Source organism: Gadus chalcogrammus, chromosome 17, assembly GCF_026213295.1.
Source record: "Gadus chalcogrammus isolate NIFS_2021 chromosome 17, NIFS_Gcha_1.0, whole genome shotgun sequence".
In the NCBI taxonomy this organism is placed as follows: domain Eukaryota; kingdom Metazoa; phylum Chordata; class Actinopteri; order Gadiformes; family Gadidae; genus Gadus; species Gadus chalcogrammus.
The window spans coordinates 12,118,883-12,136,373 of NC_079428.1; the positions used below are offsets into that span (position 1 = coordinate 12,118,883).

General features: G+C 44.9%; 1 protein-coding gene across 4 annotated transcripts in view; it reads right to left on the reverse strand.

The window, feature by feature from the left end:
- Positions 1 to 15,021, reverse strand: part of exoc6b (exocyst complex component 6B) — a 35,266-nt gene extending 20,245 nt beyond the window's left edge. For all 4 annotated transcript variants that reach the window (XM_056576284.1, XM_056576283.1, XM_056576282.1 and 1 more), the window contains exons 1-6: positions 14,854 to 15,021; positions 4,550 to 4,715; positions 3,682 to 3,729; positions 3,459 to 3,549; positions 3,316 to 3,361; positions 2,398 to 2,602 (exon numbers count right to left, since the gene is read on the reverse strand). In XM_056576284.1, the coding sequence (XP_056432259.1) occupies positions 2,398 to 2,602; positions 3,316 to 3,361; positions 3,459 to 3,549; positions 3,682 to 3,729; positions 4,550 to 4,715; positions 14,854 to 14,942 (645 nt within the window). In that variant the 5' untranslated portion in view covers positions 14,943 to 15,021. The remainder of the gene's footprint in view (positions 1 to 2,397; positions 2,603 to 3,315; positions 3,362 to 3,458; positions 3,550 to 3,681; positions 3,730 to 4,549; positions 4,716 to 14,853) is intronic.
- Between the last annotated feature and the right edge of the window lie 2,470 nt (positions 15,022 to 17,491).

The following is a 17,491-nucleotide window of genomic DNA, read 5'->3' on the forward strand; positions in this document are numbered from 1 at the left end:
GTAGAATAGAACGGGGCAACAGAGGGGAAAAGGTTGGAGGGCGAACCACGTACGTTGGCGATTCAAATGAACCCCACTGCGTACCCAGAATAGTTCATAAAGAGAAGAAAGGAGGAAAACATGAGGTCGATCCGCACGGGCCCCCGGGCCCCCGAATGGGCTCCCACGGCCACCTACGTCACTGCCTCCGTCACCCCACGTCAAACCTGTGTCGGAGTGGGTGAGAGGCAGTGCGTCGGTGGCGGCGAGAGAGGAATAAGAGGTGTGGGACGCGTTGATTGTCAAAGGCGTTGTGTTGCATTGTGGGTCCACTTCACTGTTTACTTGGGCGACGGGTAGGAACCTTTTGTCTCGGGGGGGGCTTTGTTTCCCCAGGGGGAGCGGGATCAGAGCGGGAGGGAAGTGGTTTTCAAGAGGACGACTGTGCGTCATCATGGAGCGGGAGAAAAGAGGGGGTGAGGGGAGGGATTTAGAAGGAACTTTTGGGACAAGTGTAGGGTTTTTGAAAAAGTGAGAGCGGGATGGGCAGAGAGAAGATGGAGAGGCAGACGGAGAAAGTGAGTGAGAGCGAGAGAGAAAGAGGCAGAGACAGACAGAAAGAGATTAAAAAAAAAAGAGCCAATTGACGGTCCGGGTTTGTAACCGCAACGTGCGATGCACAGCAACACGGCTGACATGCAGCTAGCTTCATGCTAATTAGCCCCGTGTGCAGCCCGCCCCCTCAAAGTCAACACCTTTGATCTCAATTAAACCAGCCTTTAGTTTTTAGATAAGTTGACCTTGTATTACTTAAGTCATAGTAGTAGTTTAGGTTATGGAACCAATATTTCAATAATTAAACATTTAGAAAACATTTCAAATAATAACAATTCAAAGGAGGAAGTCCTCATTCCAAGATTATCCAAATGTCTTAAAAAACCTGCGCTAGGTTAATTTGATGAAAATGTGTTGTAAAGACACTTCATTGTCATTTAAAACTGTAAAATATTGTACCGTTTTCTACATTTATAATTGTAGTAGAGTTAGTCAAGAAAAATCGAGGGACGACAACTACAGTAGACCTGGAACTGGCATGGCTCACCTTCTGGCAGCGCGGACACGCGCACGCACACGCACACTCTATTTTGGTTTGTCTTGTGATGGTTCAATACACTAACCCAGCATGGACTCTTCAGCCACTCTCACCCTGTGTGTGTGTGTGTGTGCGTATGTGTGTGTGTGTGTGTGTGTCTGTGTCTGTGTCTGTGTGTGTGTGTGTGTGTGTGTGTGTGTGTGTGTGTGTGTGTGAGTGTGAGTGTGAGTGTGTGCGTATGTCTGTGTGTGTTCAGTAACTAGATATAGGTAATCAATCTTATTCCACTTCACAGACGAAGCAATCTGTTTCCGATTAGAGAGTGTGCGCCAGTGTGTACGGGCGTTCTCATATATGTGCATATGGGCCTCTGCATACGTGTGTGTGTGTGTGTGTGTGTGTGTGTGTGTGTGTGTGTGTGTGTGTGTGTGTGTGTGTGTGTGTGTGTGTGTGTGTCCGTCCTACTGGAACCACAGGGAGGGGATTAAGGGAGAGAATCACAGGAAAACAGAAGGACTAAAAAAAGTGACAGAGGGAGAGATGAAAACAGAGATTGAGAGAGAGAGTCCTCTACAAAGATATACATCTCCTCTCACCATGACAACACCTCTCCTCCCTGTCACAATTCTTGATACATATGATGAATGTATTTCCTGCCGCGCTCTGCCTGCTGCTCTGCCTCTTACCCTCCACCTTCCTCTCTCTCACTCCATCTCTATCCCTCCATCTCTCCCTCTGTTTCGATATCTGATTCTGTCCATCTCTCCCTCCATCGATCTCTCTCTCCCTCCACATTTATCCTCTTACCATTCCATCCCTCCTCCAGTATCCCTCCCTCCATTGGGCAGCAGACAATGGGGCCATTGTAAGTCCTCCTTTCCTCTCAGACTTAATTCTCTCTCTCTCTCTCTCTCTCTCTCTCTCTCTCTCTCTCTCTCTCTCTCTCTCTCTCTCTCTCTCTCTCTCTCTCTCTCTCTCTCTCTCTCTCTCTCTCTCTCTCTCTCTCTCTCTCTCTCTCTCTCTCTCTCTCTCCCCCCATGTATTTTTACATCTGGGATGCTGTTCAGAGAATCCTTATTTTGGAGGAAGGGAGGGAGAGAGGGGAGGATTGGTAGAGCAACAGACAGAGGAGGGAAGTCAGACGTAAAGCAGAGTTTTAAGATTTGAGATCCCAGTCGAAGTGGTCCCAGTAATTTTAGTGAAGGCTACTGTTGGTTAGAGACTGAATGGTTCTGCTGACACCTAGAGGCCAGCAGGAAAACTACACCAAAACACAGTGTGTATGTGTGTGTGTGTGAGTGTGTGTGAGTGTTTGTGTGTATTACCTGTTTTATGGCGGTCTCCCCCAGCCTGTCAGAGTGCTTGCGGATACTCTCGAGGAAGTCTCGGAGGTGGGTCATGGCCGTGTCTCTGATTTGTGAGCGGAGTAGAGGGGTGCTGTCGGCCATCAGACCACAGAACCGGTACTGTCCGGCTCTGGGCAGACAGGTCTGCTCCAGCTGGCCCAGGGTCCTCAGGGCTGGGTAGTACCTGACACACACACACACACACACACACACACACGTAATGAGAGTAAACCCAATAAGAAAGACAGTAGTTCCCAACCTGTGGTTCGGGGCCCCTCTCCGGTCACCTGATATGCAAGACTTATAAGCACTTTTGGTCCCCAATTTAGTCATTGGTTTGTCTATGGTGTGCTGTTAAATATTATTAGTAACTTTAACTTCTCTCCTGTTTTTAAAATTTGTTAAGTGGTCTGGTGCGTGCCCAGCATCAACATCTGCCACACGTAATACCCTTTATCTGTAGCGCGGGCCTTTCCTCCACTGACTCCACTCACTGGCGCTGCTCAACGCTTTCTTCACGTAATTCGTGCTATTTTGGAATCGTCCCCTTATTTTCCGCACTTGTTATCTGATCCCAATGGTCAGCGTCATCATCATGTAAGTAGTAACTGATCCAATCTGATATTACAATAATTGTAGCCAGACCAGGGGCAGGCACTAGAATGGGAACCGACCCGTCCCAGTTGATGATAATAAGATGTGGACCCTAACCTGTGCTGGTCCCAGGCCGGCTCGGGTAGACCTACGAAGACCTCTAGTTCCTACCAAGTTCAAGTCACTGAACTACAAGAACTCATAGTGCTTTGGCTCCCCCTAGTGGTCAAACCCAACACTGTATGACCTCCACCAAGTTATTATTCATCCTTCATCAAAACACACACACACACACACACACACCTTTTGGCCTCCATCTGCTCCTGTAGTTTGCTGTACATCTCCAGAACTGGAAAATGAACAAATACGTTTCTGTATGAGTGTGACAGTAACATTGCGTGTGCATTTAAATATGTGTGCGGTGCGTGTATGTTGGTGGCTATTACCAGGTAGACACATTTGTAGCTTGTCAATGGTGCTAGCAATGTTTTTCTGCTGTATACGACATTGTCTTAGTTCCTCCATAGAAGCCATCAGCTGAATAGAAACAGTGATGTACAGACAGAGACAGAGAGACAGAGAGAGAGAGAGACATGTAGGTTGCTTCATTATGTTCATTTTGGTCACCTGATTGGTTTAATAGCAACATCCATTAGCCAATCAACTCACCCCTTTCCCATCTTGCTGGAGGCGTCGGTCTGTCTCCGTCACCTGACTCTGGAGGTGGGGTATGGATTTGAGAATATTGGAGCAGGAGTGATAGATTCAACCTGTGTTCTGGTCAGTGATGTTAATAAGCCATAACAATCTATTTTAATGTTGACCTACAAAAGTGACATCCCAAGTGGGAGTGTCCACCCAGATGCATCATGGGAGGATCAGCCAGTCTAAGAATGGACCAGATTTGAATGTTTTATTAAAAACACACATCTTGGCGGTTTTTTAGAGGGGGACCTTTGACATGGAGATGATGAAGAGGTGGACGTTTAAATAATAAGAGTGTATGAAGACACTTTTATCTTCATACACACATTACACCAGACCGTGGTGATGGAGAGTGTGTGTTTTTAACTTGTGTATGTATGTATGCATGCAATGTTGTGAATCAATTTGGTCGAATTAAACTAAACCAAACTCAACTAAAAGTATAACTCTGGTATAATTGAATCCTCTTAATACATAGGTCATGTTTGTGAAAGGACTGAGCATTAAGCTCGTCTTCACTAGACTGTATAGGTTGAGTATTATTATTCCTCGATTATCATAGGAATATGCCGCATTATTTGCTTCCCCGGCTGATTGTTTTTTAACATGCATTACAAGCACATTCTGTTATAAAATACGAGTAGGCCCAGGCGATAAGCGCGAGATTCGCTTACATTTATTTGAATAGTTCATTTATATTTGAAAGTTTAAAAAATATATAGAGTATAGAGATATTTGTTTTTATTATTGAATTAATATTTGATGCCCAAAATTTGTTCAAGCGGCGCTTGACACACACACACACACACACACACACCCCCCCCTCCCTCACCTTGAGTTTGTGTGCCTCTCCGCGGACTTTGAGCAGCTCAGTGATGGAGTCCACAAAGCCCTGAAAGTGGTGGTTACACATCCTCTCAATGTCCCGGTCATGGCTCCGGATCCTCCCGTCCAGCTTCCCCATGAACACACCATGCTCCTCTCCATCGTACACTGACCTGGGGAGAGAGACTATGTTATAGACAAGGAGGGAGAGAGACTATGTTATAGACCAGGAGGGAGAGAGACTATGTTATAGACCAGGAGGGAGAGAGACTATGTTATAGACAAGGAGGGAGAGAGACTATGTTATAGACCAGGAGGGAGAGAGACTATGTTATAGACAAGGAGGGAGAGAGACTATGTTACACACTGACCTGGGGAGAGAGACTATGTTATAGACAAGGAGGGAGAGAGACTATGTTATAGACAAGGAGGGAGAGAGACTATGTTACACACTGACCTGGGGAGAGAGACTATGTTATAGACAAGGAGGGAGAGAGACTATGTTATACACTGACCTGGGGAGAGAGACTATGTTATACACTGAGCTGGGGAGAGAGATTATGTTATAGACAAGGAGGGAGAGAGACTATGTTATAGACAAGGAGGGAGAGAGACTATGTTATACACTGACCTGGGGTGAGAGACTATGTTATACACTGAGCTGGGGAGAGAGACTATGTTATACACTGAGCTGGGGAGAGAGACTATGTTATAGACAAGGAGGGAGAGAGACTATGTTATAGACAAGGAGGGAGAGAGACTAGGGATGCACCGATCCGATATTTGTATCGGTACCGATATTGAAGACATTTCTAGATCGGGTATCGGTGACAAATGGGCCGATCCATATTTAAAAAAATATATATATATATATATTTTTTACGTTTATGTACATACTTGAATCCTATTCCTACTACCTTGCTGCTTTGATAATTGAATTTCCCACGAAAATGTTCTCACGGGATTAATAAAAGTGTATCTATCTATCTATTGGCTGATCTATTCAGTTTCTATGCTGTGTGCTGTGAGTGACGTCATAAACAAGCAACACGCCGTGCGGAGCCTACAGTGATTGCAAAATGGAGCGAGCAAAAGGCTCCACGGCTACATGCAACATATGCAAAGTAAATGTCCCGAGGGGTGGTACTAAACCTTCTAGCTTTAATACCACAAACCTTATAAAGCACCTCCAAAAATTCAAGTCTCATGATCCCAGTCTTTTCCCCTCAATGAAACTTACAGTTTGTAGCCATAATTTCGCGCTGTTTTTCTATATCGGTATCGGATCGGTATCGGCCGATACTAAACCTCAGATATCGGTATCGGTATCGGAGGTGAAAAAAGCGGATCGGTGCATCCCTAAGAGAGACTATGTTATACACTGACCTGGGGAGAGAGACTATGTTACACACTGACCTGGGGAGAGAGACTATGTTATACACTGAGCTGGGGAGAGAGACTATGTTATAGACCAGGAGGGAGAGAGAGAGAGGGCTGGGCGATATATCGATATTTAAAATATATCGATATTTTTTCAAACGCGATATGAAACGAGACCATATCGTAGGGCTGGGCGATATGGGCCAAAATGAATATCTCGATATTTTTTTACTATATCTCGATACACGATATATATCTCGATATATTTTGAATCTCCTCTAGAGCACATCATAAATGCTCGATTCAACCATGTCTGGCATAATGTTACGTCAGTAATAATTCTAGTATTACTGAAACATAAGTCTGCATGTAGATTACATGAAACAACATATTGTTTAAACTCATCAGTGCTTTCTATTGGAACAATTTAGAACTTGCACATAAGAAAAGGAAAATCACAGCAAGTTAGATTTACCAACACAGCATTTATTCAAACCGTTAATTATTCATTAACAGTTTGAATAATAATTATTATATAAACACTGCCAGACGAAGGATCCAGTGCTATTCTTTTTCGAAACCAAATCCTCAGTTTCCATCCTTTTTTCTCTTTCTGGCTGTTCTCACTCACCGGTCGGAGGTACACGCACCTACAGCAGCGCGCCTTCCAGACTACGTCACACACGCGCGTCCATGAGAATCTCGTGGACTCGCAATGGGCGGGGGGAGTGAGTTTAGAGAGCCACCGGAAATAGCGAGAGAAGGGAACGCTGTGCGTTAAAAAAACCCGAGAAGCCCAATCCCTATGAGCTCCCCACGCTACGGCCATCAGGATGCGCACAGAGCTTTATCCGTGATATTATATAACCAATTATATTATATATTATTATATAGAGCTCCGGGAGTCGCAAACGGCAACAATCACTTTCTCCTCCGTGCTGCAGTTCACCCCGGACTGCACTGCACCGAGTTTGACGGTTGAACGCTGGTTGGCTGTTACGTTACACATGTCACTCAGTGGCCACGCTGTTGAACGCTGATTGGCAGATACGCGTCTCTACGTTCACTTTGTATGAGATCTTGTCACCCCGTCGCGTGAAAGCACAACGAGTATGCCGGCGGCGGCAAAAAGAAACATTGCGTCCCAATTTATATTCGATGTTCGCGATATGGGCATTTTATACATCCCCTGGAGAACATCTCGCGATACATCGCATATATTCGATATATCGCCCAGCCCTACCATATCGTCAATATCGATATCATTTAATTTGCGTTGAAATTACAGCACATTTGTTCCAAATAACACCAGTTTCGAACCGCGCCTGCCGCCTGCTATTTCGTAACTCTGCTTATGTCTCTCCCGCTCTGCCTCCGGCTCACACACACAGTCTCTGCCTGCCCCCCCCTCCACTGACTCACGTCACTTTTTGAAACATGAGCCGTGTTCGAAATCGTTCACTATTCATTGGGTATTTTAAGTGCACTATATTGTGCATGAAATTAACCACTGAGAATTCGAACACCACTACAAAATGGCGAGCACCCTATATAGTGCACTATATCCGTGATAGGGAACGATTTCGAACACAGCTATGAAGTCCGCCTGCGCATGCAGCTCCGAGGAGCTTGTTTGCAAGCGAAAGACCAACGGCTCCATAGTATGGATGGTTTGGATATAAGTTGTCTGACGAATTACAAAATCACGTAATTTGTGGAGAGTGCTTAAAAACTGTCACAACCAAAGGGTTGCAATTCTGTCCATAATATTCCGGAGGTGCACACAGCTTTTGGCCGTGATATTATATATTATAATGTTCTCAAATACGAGGCGGAGGTGGTCTGTCACAAAGCATCTAAGCTCCTCCCCTTACTCTGCCTGGCCCGCCCAGAGACGTTGGCCCGCCAATGAGACACGACCGTGCGAGCGCCACATGTGTGTGTGTGAACACACACACTGTAACGCAAGGGTTTCTTGTCGGTTCTTTGACGTCTCTTGTATTTCCACAACGAGACTGTATTGGGGGTTATCTGAGCCATGGTTGAGAAGGAATTGGGGGAAAGGAACTTTGGCTTTGACTCGCTGAAGTACATGAACTGCGACATGCCTCCCGTCACGTGTGTTCTAGAATATTTACAGAACATGGCTAAAGGCTTTGTGCGCCTCGCCATTGCGATACATCCACTGTAAACAGAGCGCATGGTACCGTGGCTGCACGGCAGAATTTCGGGAACGTCTTTGAATACTGTGTTAGTTGCCCACTAATACCTATATTAAAGAATACATACAATCATGTCCGCCCCCCCCCCACGCAGTCGTTACGGTTCATAATATTTCGGAGGCGCACAAAGCTTTTGGCCGTGATGTTATATATTATAATGTCCTCAAATACGAGGCGGAGGCAGTGTCTAGTCCACGGTTTATTCAACCATCAAACTGTATTCAATTCCGAATGGTAGAAATAGTAATATCAAATCTGCGCCCCCCCCCCCCCCTTCGACAAATATCGATATTTATCTTATATCGATATTCTGCTTGAAGATATCGAGATATGACTTTTGGTCCATATCGCCCAGCCCTATGTTATAGACCAGGAGGGAGAGAGACTATGTTATAGACCAGGAGGGAGAGAGACTATGTTATAGACCAGGAGGGAGAGAGACTATGGTATACACTGACCTGAGGAGAGAGACTATGTTATAGTCCAGGAGGGAGAGGGACTACGTTATAGACCAAGAGGGAGCGAGACTATGTTATTACTGAGCTGGGGAGAGAGACTATTTGCCGCTTCCACTGCATGGTACCAGCTCGACACGACTCGACTCGGCTCGACTCGCATTTTTTGCGTTTCCACCGCGAAAACATGGTATCTGAAGTGGCTGCTTTTTCTAGTACCGCCTCGCTCTAGGTTCCAAGCGGCTGAGCCGATGCTAAAAGGTGACGTCGGCAGACGGCCGGCCACTGATTGGCCAGAGAATGTGACGAAGTCACGAGAGCGACATGGCAACCATGCTGGTAACAGCCATAGCAGCGCCGCAGCCAACATATTCCACTTCTTCAACTTCTTCAACATGCCAGCTAATAATAGTAATGTTATCGATGTCCTCCATTGTTGTTATGTGGGTTCTGTCCATGTGTGGGTTGCGTAGGTGTTGTTTGCGTCGCGTACAAAAATACGTCACGGCCCTTTCGCGCAGCCGACCCCGCCCACGTCCAGGAGGTACTATTTGCGGTGGAAAACGACCCGTGCTGCTACCGTGTCGAGTCGAGTCGAGTCGAGCTACATGTGCGGTGGAAAAGCGGCATATATTATAGACCAGGAGGGAGAGAGACTATGTTATAGAACAGGAGGGAGAGAGACTATGTTATACACCAGGAGGGAGAGAGACTATGTTATACACCAGGAGGGAGAGAGACTATGTTATAGACCAGGAGGGAGAGAGACTATGTTATACACTGACCTGGGGAGAGAGACTATGTTATACACTGACCTGGGGAGAGAGACTATGTTATACACTGAGCTGGGGAGAGAGACTGTTATAGACCAGGAGGGAGAGAGACTATGTTATACACTGAGCTGGGGAGAGAGACTATGTTATAGACCAGGAGGGAGAGAGACTATGTTATAGACCAGGAGGGAGAGAGACTATGTTATACACTGACCTGGGGAGAGAGAGACTATGTTATAGACCAGGAGGGAGAGAGACTATGTTATAGACCAGGAGGGAGAGGGACTATGTTATAGACCAGGAGGGAGAGAGACTATGTTATACACTGACCTGGGGAGAGAGAGACTATGTTATAGACCAGGAGGGAGAGAGACTATGTTATAGACCAGGAGGGAGAGGGACTATGTTATAGACCAGGAGGGAGAGAGACTATGTTATAGACCAGGAGGGAGAGAGACTATGTTATAGACCAGGAGGGAGAGAGACTATGTTATACACTGAGCTGGGGAGAGAGACTATGTTATAGACCAGGAGGGAGAGAGACTATGTTATAGACCAGGAGGGAGAGGGACTATGTTATAGACCAGGAGGGAGAGAGACTATGTTATAGACCAGGAGGGAGAGAGACTATGTTATAGACCAGGAGGGAGAGAGACTATGTTATAGACCAGGAGGGAGAGAGACTATGTTATACACTGACCTGGGGAGAGAGACTATGTTAGAAAGAGAGAGAGAGAATGTTAGAGAGAGAGACTATGTCAGAGAGAGAGAGAGCGAGAGAGAGAGACGTATACACTGACCTGGGAATAATAACTATATTATAGACCTAGAGAGAGAGATTGGAAACCAAATGTCTACTACAGTCTATTCTGTAGAGAGAAACATGCCTCTAATCCCTACCTGCTCATAAATGTCTATCGGAAGTCACTGTGGTTTAAAAATGAAACAACTGTGGGTACAGCACAAGTCCACTAGTGGCAGTGACGGGTAGGTATACAACAAAGCTGCCCAGTACAACCACCACAGTCGTCTACTGTTTATACTGGGAGTTTCCCAATGTATAACCACAGTATTCTACTGGTTATACAGGGGAGCTTGCCAGTACAACAACATTATTCTAATGGTTGTACTGGGAACTGCCAAATACAACCAGTCTCCTAGTGGGAGCTGCTTCGGCGAAGGACTCTTTGCTCACTGGCTTGCTCTTATTGTTACTCGTACGCAAAAGTTGAAAGATAGTGAACCAAGACAGGGGATACGTCTGATAATAGCTCAACAAAGAGAGACAAAGAGAGAGAGCAATCCAGTAATACTTTAATAACGACGGGTATGTGCTCTGTGAGCTCTGTGGTGGACGTGTTGCAGCTGGCAGGGAGACTCTGCTGTTGAAACCCTTGGATACACACAGAGAGACTGCTGTGAACCACCACTGAGAATAACACCACAGTGCCCTGGTGACACATTAGAGAAGGCCGGACCTCACCCACACACACACATCGAAGATAAGTGGTGCGGGTTTGATTTGTTATGGAATATTGAGTTTGTGTTCCTGTGTGCTTTTCTTTCCAATGACGTTGTGCGTGCCACGCGCGCGCACACACACACACACACACACACACACACACACACACACACACACACACACACACACACACACACACACACACACACACACACACACACACACACACACACACACACACACACACACACACACACACACACACACACCTGAACATGGCCTTCCTCTTGTTGACAAAGAAATGACCAACCTTTACAATAGCGCCAGACTGACGCCATGAACAGCTTCCTTTACACACAAAGACATAAATACAGAAGCAGAGAGGAACACAAGCACACGCCAAAACATTAAAAGGATGCCTTGAGGAGTTTATGTTTGTGTTTGAATGTCACTTCTATATCCATTGTACGTTTTGTTGCTGCAGCGAAATACAACGAAGCCCTTTGAATTGAAGAGAGAAATAGAGAGGAAGAGACAGAGAAATAGAGAGGAAGAGAGAGAAATAGAGAGGAAGAGACAGAGAAATAGAGAGGAAGAGACAGAGAAATAGAGAGGAAGAGAGAGAAATAGAGAGGAAGAGAGAGAAATAGAGAGGAAGAGAGAGAAATAGAGAGGAAGAGAGAGAAATATAGAGGCAGAAACAGAAATAGAGAGGAAGAGAGATAGAGATAGAAATAAAGAGGAAGAGAGAGAAATAGAGAGCAAGCGAGAGAGAAATAGAGAGCAAGCGAGAGAGCAAGCGAGAGGAAGAGAGAAATAGAGACGAAGAGAGAGAAAAAGAGAGAAGAGAGTGTGAACGAGAGGAAGAGAGAGAAATAGAGACGACGAGAGAAAGAGAGCAGAAGAGATAGATAGAAAGAGGGAGAGAGAAAAATATAAAAAGAGAGAAACATATATAGAGAGAAGAGAGAGAAAGACAGAGAGTAGGGCTGGGTAAAAAAAAAAGATTTTGGATTGATTTCATTTACATTTTGCAATATCGATTCATAGGGCATGATGAGATCAATTAAAAAAAAAAATCTTTTTTTTTTGTTTGGTTACCATTATTATTATTTTTGCACTTTAATAAACAATACCTTCATGCAATTTGCAGTAATGGAATGTTGTAGTTCAAGTACACTTTCACTTGCAATTCCTTTCTAATTTCAAAATTGCACTTTTGAGATTTGAGACAGTTTTGTTTACAGCTCAAGTTTAAACTGTCCAATATACAAGTTTTCACTTAAAACCTGTTGTTTAAGATGAAGAGAAAGAATAAAGTACATTTGTATTTTGTGACACGGTTGAGCCATTTTCATTATTTAAGAGCAGATTGAATCGAATCGAATCGTGATTAATCGATTCAGAACCTTATGAATCGAAATCGAATCAATTTAGGAAATTGGCCATGATACCCCGCCCTAACAGAGAGAGCTGCTTGTCAGCATTCGTCTCTATCATCACTTCTGAGGAATTCTGGCAATTAAATATTTCACAATACAACTCTGAAGAGAGCTTCTACAGCTCATCCAATCAGGAAGTGAGTGGGCGGTTCTACTGCACCTCCACCTTTATTTGATTTGTCCTGCATGGTTTTTGTTCGGGTGGAGTCAATTATGCCAAACAAATGGGGGGGGGGGGGGGGGGGGGGAGTAGTCCAGTCGCATAGTAGCAGGAAGTACTTTACTGTAACCTCTAAAAGTCATCTCTAAAAGTCATTCCTCAGTCTACAAGTTTCAGTATCTCAACATCTCATAGGGAAGCTGTTTGTGAGAGAGAGAGGGAGAGAGAGAGAGAGGGAGGGAGTACACAGGCCAGTGGAACACACCCTGCTGAGTCATCAGGCTAGCTTTGGACACACACACACACACTTTATGACAGCTGGCAAAATAACGTCTTGGACCGCATCACACAGACTGAGGAGTGTGTTTGTGTGGCTAGGCATTAATGACAGGGAAGCTCTCTGTTCCCTGTGTATGGTCCGCGCTTTCGCTCGCGCGCGCACACACACACACACACACACACACACACACACACACACACACACACACACACACACACACACACACACACACACACACACACACACACACACACACACACACACACACACACACACACACACACACACACACACACACACACACACACACACACACACACACACCCTGCCTGTCTTAACAGGTTGGTCGCTCCACATTCACCCAACAAAACTTATCAGGCATGATGAAAAAATAAAAACATACTGCTTTGGTTTGAAACTACTACTAGTTATCTAAAGAACCATTAGAGAGACAGGCAGGCAGGCAGATAGATAAGGAGGCAGACAGTAAGACAGGCCGACATGTAGGCTCAGCAGCAGGTGACCAGGGTATAAATAGTATTCACATTAGAAAGTGACAGACCTGAGAGGTGACATCACTGTAAGGAGGGGGAGAGGTGAGGAAAGGGGGAGGGGAGTGAGGAACGTGTGGGTGAGGGGGGTGAGGAGGATGTCTGACAGGGTGAGGGAGGGAAATACTTGAGACTAAATCCAGAGTTGAAGAGCTGAAGGAGGAGAGATGCAGCTGGGTGGAGGACTGAAGCAAAGCCTGATTCTAATCAGATTCTTATCATTAATATAATTTGTACAATTTCATACACACTTTTATCCAAGTATTTTTGGTTGATTCTGGTGTTCGAGTCTGAAGCATCGCCCTCAATCAGACTCGAACACCAGAATCAACCCAAAATTCTTGATTGACCAAAAATACTTGATTGATTTTGATTCAAAATCAAAATCAATAGGAAAATACCCACCACAAGGGCATTTTAACATACAAAATCGCTCATTGACGCTCATACAAAACGACCCAAGACAACTAGGTTGCTGAGCTGAAAGCGTGGGGTTAGTGTACACCTGGAGGAGAAGGTAGAGGTGGGACAGTACAGAGACAGGAGGACCCGGTAGAAGTAATGGTAAACTTGCTCTGGGATGCCGACAGGTAGTCTGCGGATGTAGGGGATTGAACCAATATACACTTATGCTTAAATTACACACACACACACGCACACACGCACACACACGCACAATGTCTTATAAACAACATCAAGATCAACAGCTGGAGAGAGAGAGAGCGAGAGAGCGAGAGAGAGATCCATACACAAACAGCCTCTTGTTTCCTATCCAAGACCAGCACATTGAAATTGGTGTGAAGATGCTTCCTGCTACCACTACACAATGCAACAACTGTTTAGAACTGATAATGATGACTTAGATCTTGGCCCTCACTGAATCGTCTTGCTGTCTTGCGAGACCGCGACTTCACTCTTCAACTACTGTTTAAAATCAATTAAAAACAACACACCAGCCAAAAAGTTGTTTTGGTTTGAGTTGATACAAGACACACACACACACACCAAGTGTTTAAGTGCTTTGCATTGACTTATATGCGGCGGGCCTCATACATTCCATCAGCTGAGCGATGCTGCATGACGTCACGAAGAGGTCTACGGGGACCCTGTGTGACGTCACGAACACAACGGTCAGTGGTTAGGAGTTATCGTAGAGTGTTTGGTTTCATTTCACGTCCACTGTCAAACAAATCCCCTCTTCCCGAAACAAGTAGTAAGCTTGACCGTTTTTGCTAACCACTGCAGCCTTTTAGCTTTACTTCCCCTGATGAGTTACTCCAAACACAGTGCACTGGAGTTCAGAGAGAAGTTGACTTAACTTTCAGCCTTCTCACCACAACGATACAGACCAGCTCCACTCACGCATCAAAATCGTGAACCGTAACCGCTCAACAACAGTACTTGGGGGTAACAAGTAAATATTATTATTTTTGTTAGCGGGACATTAGCATGGCTGGAACAACACTTGTAGTTTGGAGCCGCAATGAGCAGCTAACTTGTTAGGCTAACAGCTAGCCTCATTCTGTCAGTCTGGTAACAAACCGGCTGACAGCCCGAGTGTTAGTGATTATTCTCCCCGGTCTTACCGGAGGGTAGGCCCGATACAGTTGGTGTCGGTGCTTTCGATCTCCCGTAGGATCCGCTCGTGCTCCGCCGCGGTTTCTACGCTCGACATCCCGGGTGTTGATGCGACCTGGAGGACCAAGTCGCTCCGAGCTACACACACATAGGGAGGCGCTCCATTACTCGCCAACACGCAGTACGGCCGGGCGGGGCCTCGCTCGCTCGCTCTCTTTCTCTCTCTCTAGTAAAAAAAAGTTGATCACATGTATAACATATTCGGGTACGGCAGGTGGCGATGTGTTCCTTCAAACAAAGCTAGCAAAAACTGGGAATTTAAGAAAATAATCCAGGGGTATCATTCGACAGTGGTTCTTTGTCTAGCGCTCTTTAAAATGTGACGGTACTGACCAACACAGGCACCCTAAGCAAAGAACATTGCAATTATTGAATTGACCTGGGAAGATAAACAACAAATGTTTGGAAAGACTCTCACAGAGAGGCATCTAGAACCTGATTGGGAAACCTGAATAGGGCATATCTAGGGTATTTTTATTTTTTTTTTACTGCCATATTGATTGTTGCTAATATCAAATAAGATTAGATATTTCTTGATTGTATACAATGATGTGGCATTATAAATCTCAGTCAATCTCAATCAACATAGTTTGCACAAAAGGTATTAATTAAGCCTACCTGATTTGTCATCCGTGAGGAGCATTCATTAGACCTCAATCTAATGACCGAGGAGGAGAGCTACACTGGGGACTGGGTCAAATCAATACATGCTAGGGAACAGGCCATCAGGAGGTAACAACCGGTTAGAATGTGTGTGTGTGTGTGTGTGTGTGTGTGTGTGTGTGTGTGTGTGTGTGTGTGTGTGTGTGTGTGTGTGTGTGTGTGTGTGTGTGTGTGTGTGTGTGTGTGTGTGTGCCTGCCTGCCTGCCTGCCTGCCTGCCTGCCTGCCTGCCTGCCTGCGTGCGTGCGTGTGTGTGCCTGCATGCGCGTGTATGCGTGGCTTTGTAACGCGTTTACATTAGGCTGCGTGTAAACGATGGTATAGTGTGCGTTCTGTGTTAACCAGGTACGGGAGTCCGTTCCTGGAGCCTGGTGAAAAACAACGCTGAAAGATAGCTTATACTATTCAGTCGGCCTGTCAGTCTGATTATCTTTGTGCCTCTTTGTCAGTTGGATCCTTCCTTGTGCCCAGCAGTGAATTAACTGCTGAAGGTAACAGCACACCCTCTGGTGGTAAGAGGCCAGTACCGCAGGATGCTGTTAAGGTACAATAATGATTTATAGACACAATATATTACAGTACCTTTTTCACAGAGAAAACAGTCATCTACAGGTTTAAATACCATCAACAGGTTAATAGTAGATAGTCCAGTGTTTAGGATGTTTGACTCCCAGCTGAAAGGTTCTGAGTCCAAGTCCAAATGTTTAACTTAACCATAATATAATGTTTAGGCCTATCCTATTTCTTTCCGCTCCCTCTTCTAACCTTGTTGCAAGGCAGCAGAGTTTGGGTTGCTAGAGGGACAGTTGACACTTGAACCTATAGAAACAGGGCCTGGCCAGCCATTGGACAGATTGAGGATCATTAATGTAGCTAAAATAAAAATCACTATATTATATATAATAATACACACTATATTACATAATAATTAAACGTAATTTATAATGAGTTTCCTCCGTAAGTTTCTCCTTATTTTTCTTAAGTGCATTTTTACATGCTAGTGGAAGATAACTTGTGACGGTTGAGGTCCCTTCATACCGTTTCATAAAAATCGCTTGTGATCTGCTTTTGATCCATGCTATGACTTGTTTGCAGCCATACAATATTAGTTTCTCCAAAAATTATCTTGTATTTTATTCTATTGTATTCTATTTATATTTCTATATAAATAAAAAATACAGAGTATGTCACACACAAACATTTCACTGCACATCCTGTATGAGTACGTGACAAATAAAATCCTTTGATTCTTGATCTTGAATCTTGTATTTTGTGATTGAGTAACTTTTAAATTATCCTCAACTCTAACTATAAATGTGTGAGAACCCTGTGGGCTGTAGTGTAAAATAAGTTGAGAAATACTAGTGGTCGCTGAGTCTTGGATGAGGACGGATGGAGGGGCAGGCCTTGGAAGTAGCCCAAAACCATGCTGCAAGAGGGGAAAGGAGAGGAGGCCCATGTTCCAAAGGTAGGTGCGGGCATCTGAGCCAGAAGGATAGTTGGGATGTGTCCCAAGGGAGCTGGACATGATGGTAGCAAGCGGTGGATCTAAAGGGGTCCAAGAGCGAGCTTTGGAAGCTGAGGCCCACAACATCAATTGTCTTCTCCAGGCTGGGCATGACATTCCACCAAGCCCAACCAACTCTTATCTGGGGGAAGATCGAGTCCCCAATGTACCCTGTGTGACAGAGGATAGGGACCCAGTATCCTATTCACAAACATGTGGTTTTTCTTAAGTTATTCCCATTTCCATTGTGTTATGTCAAATAATAAAGATGTTTGGAAGAATGCAACAGTTTTTCTGAAATTTGATAACTTTATTTGTCATCCTTGGGACCCTATTAAAAACAGGTGGAATTTCCTCGAATTTGCCTCTTATAGACCTTTCACACATGTAAAACAAATCACAACGGTCAAGTCTAATA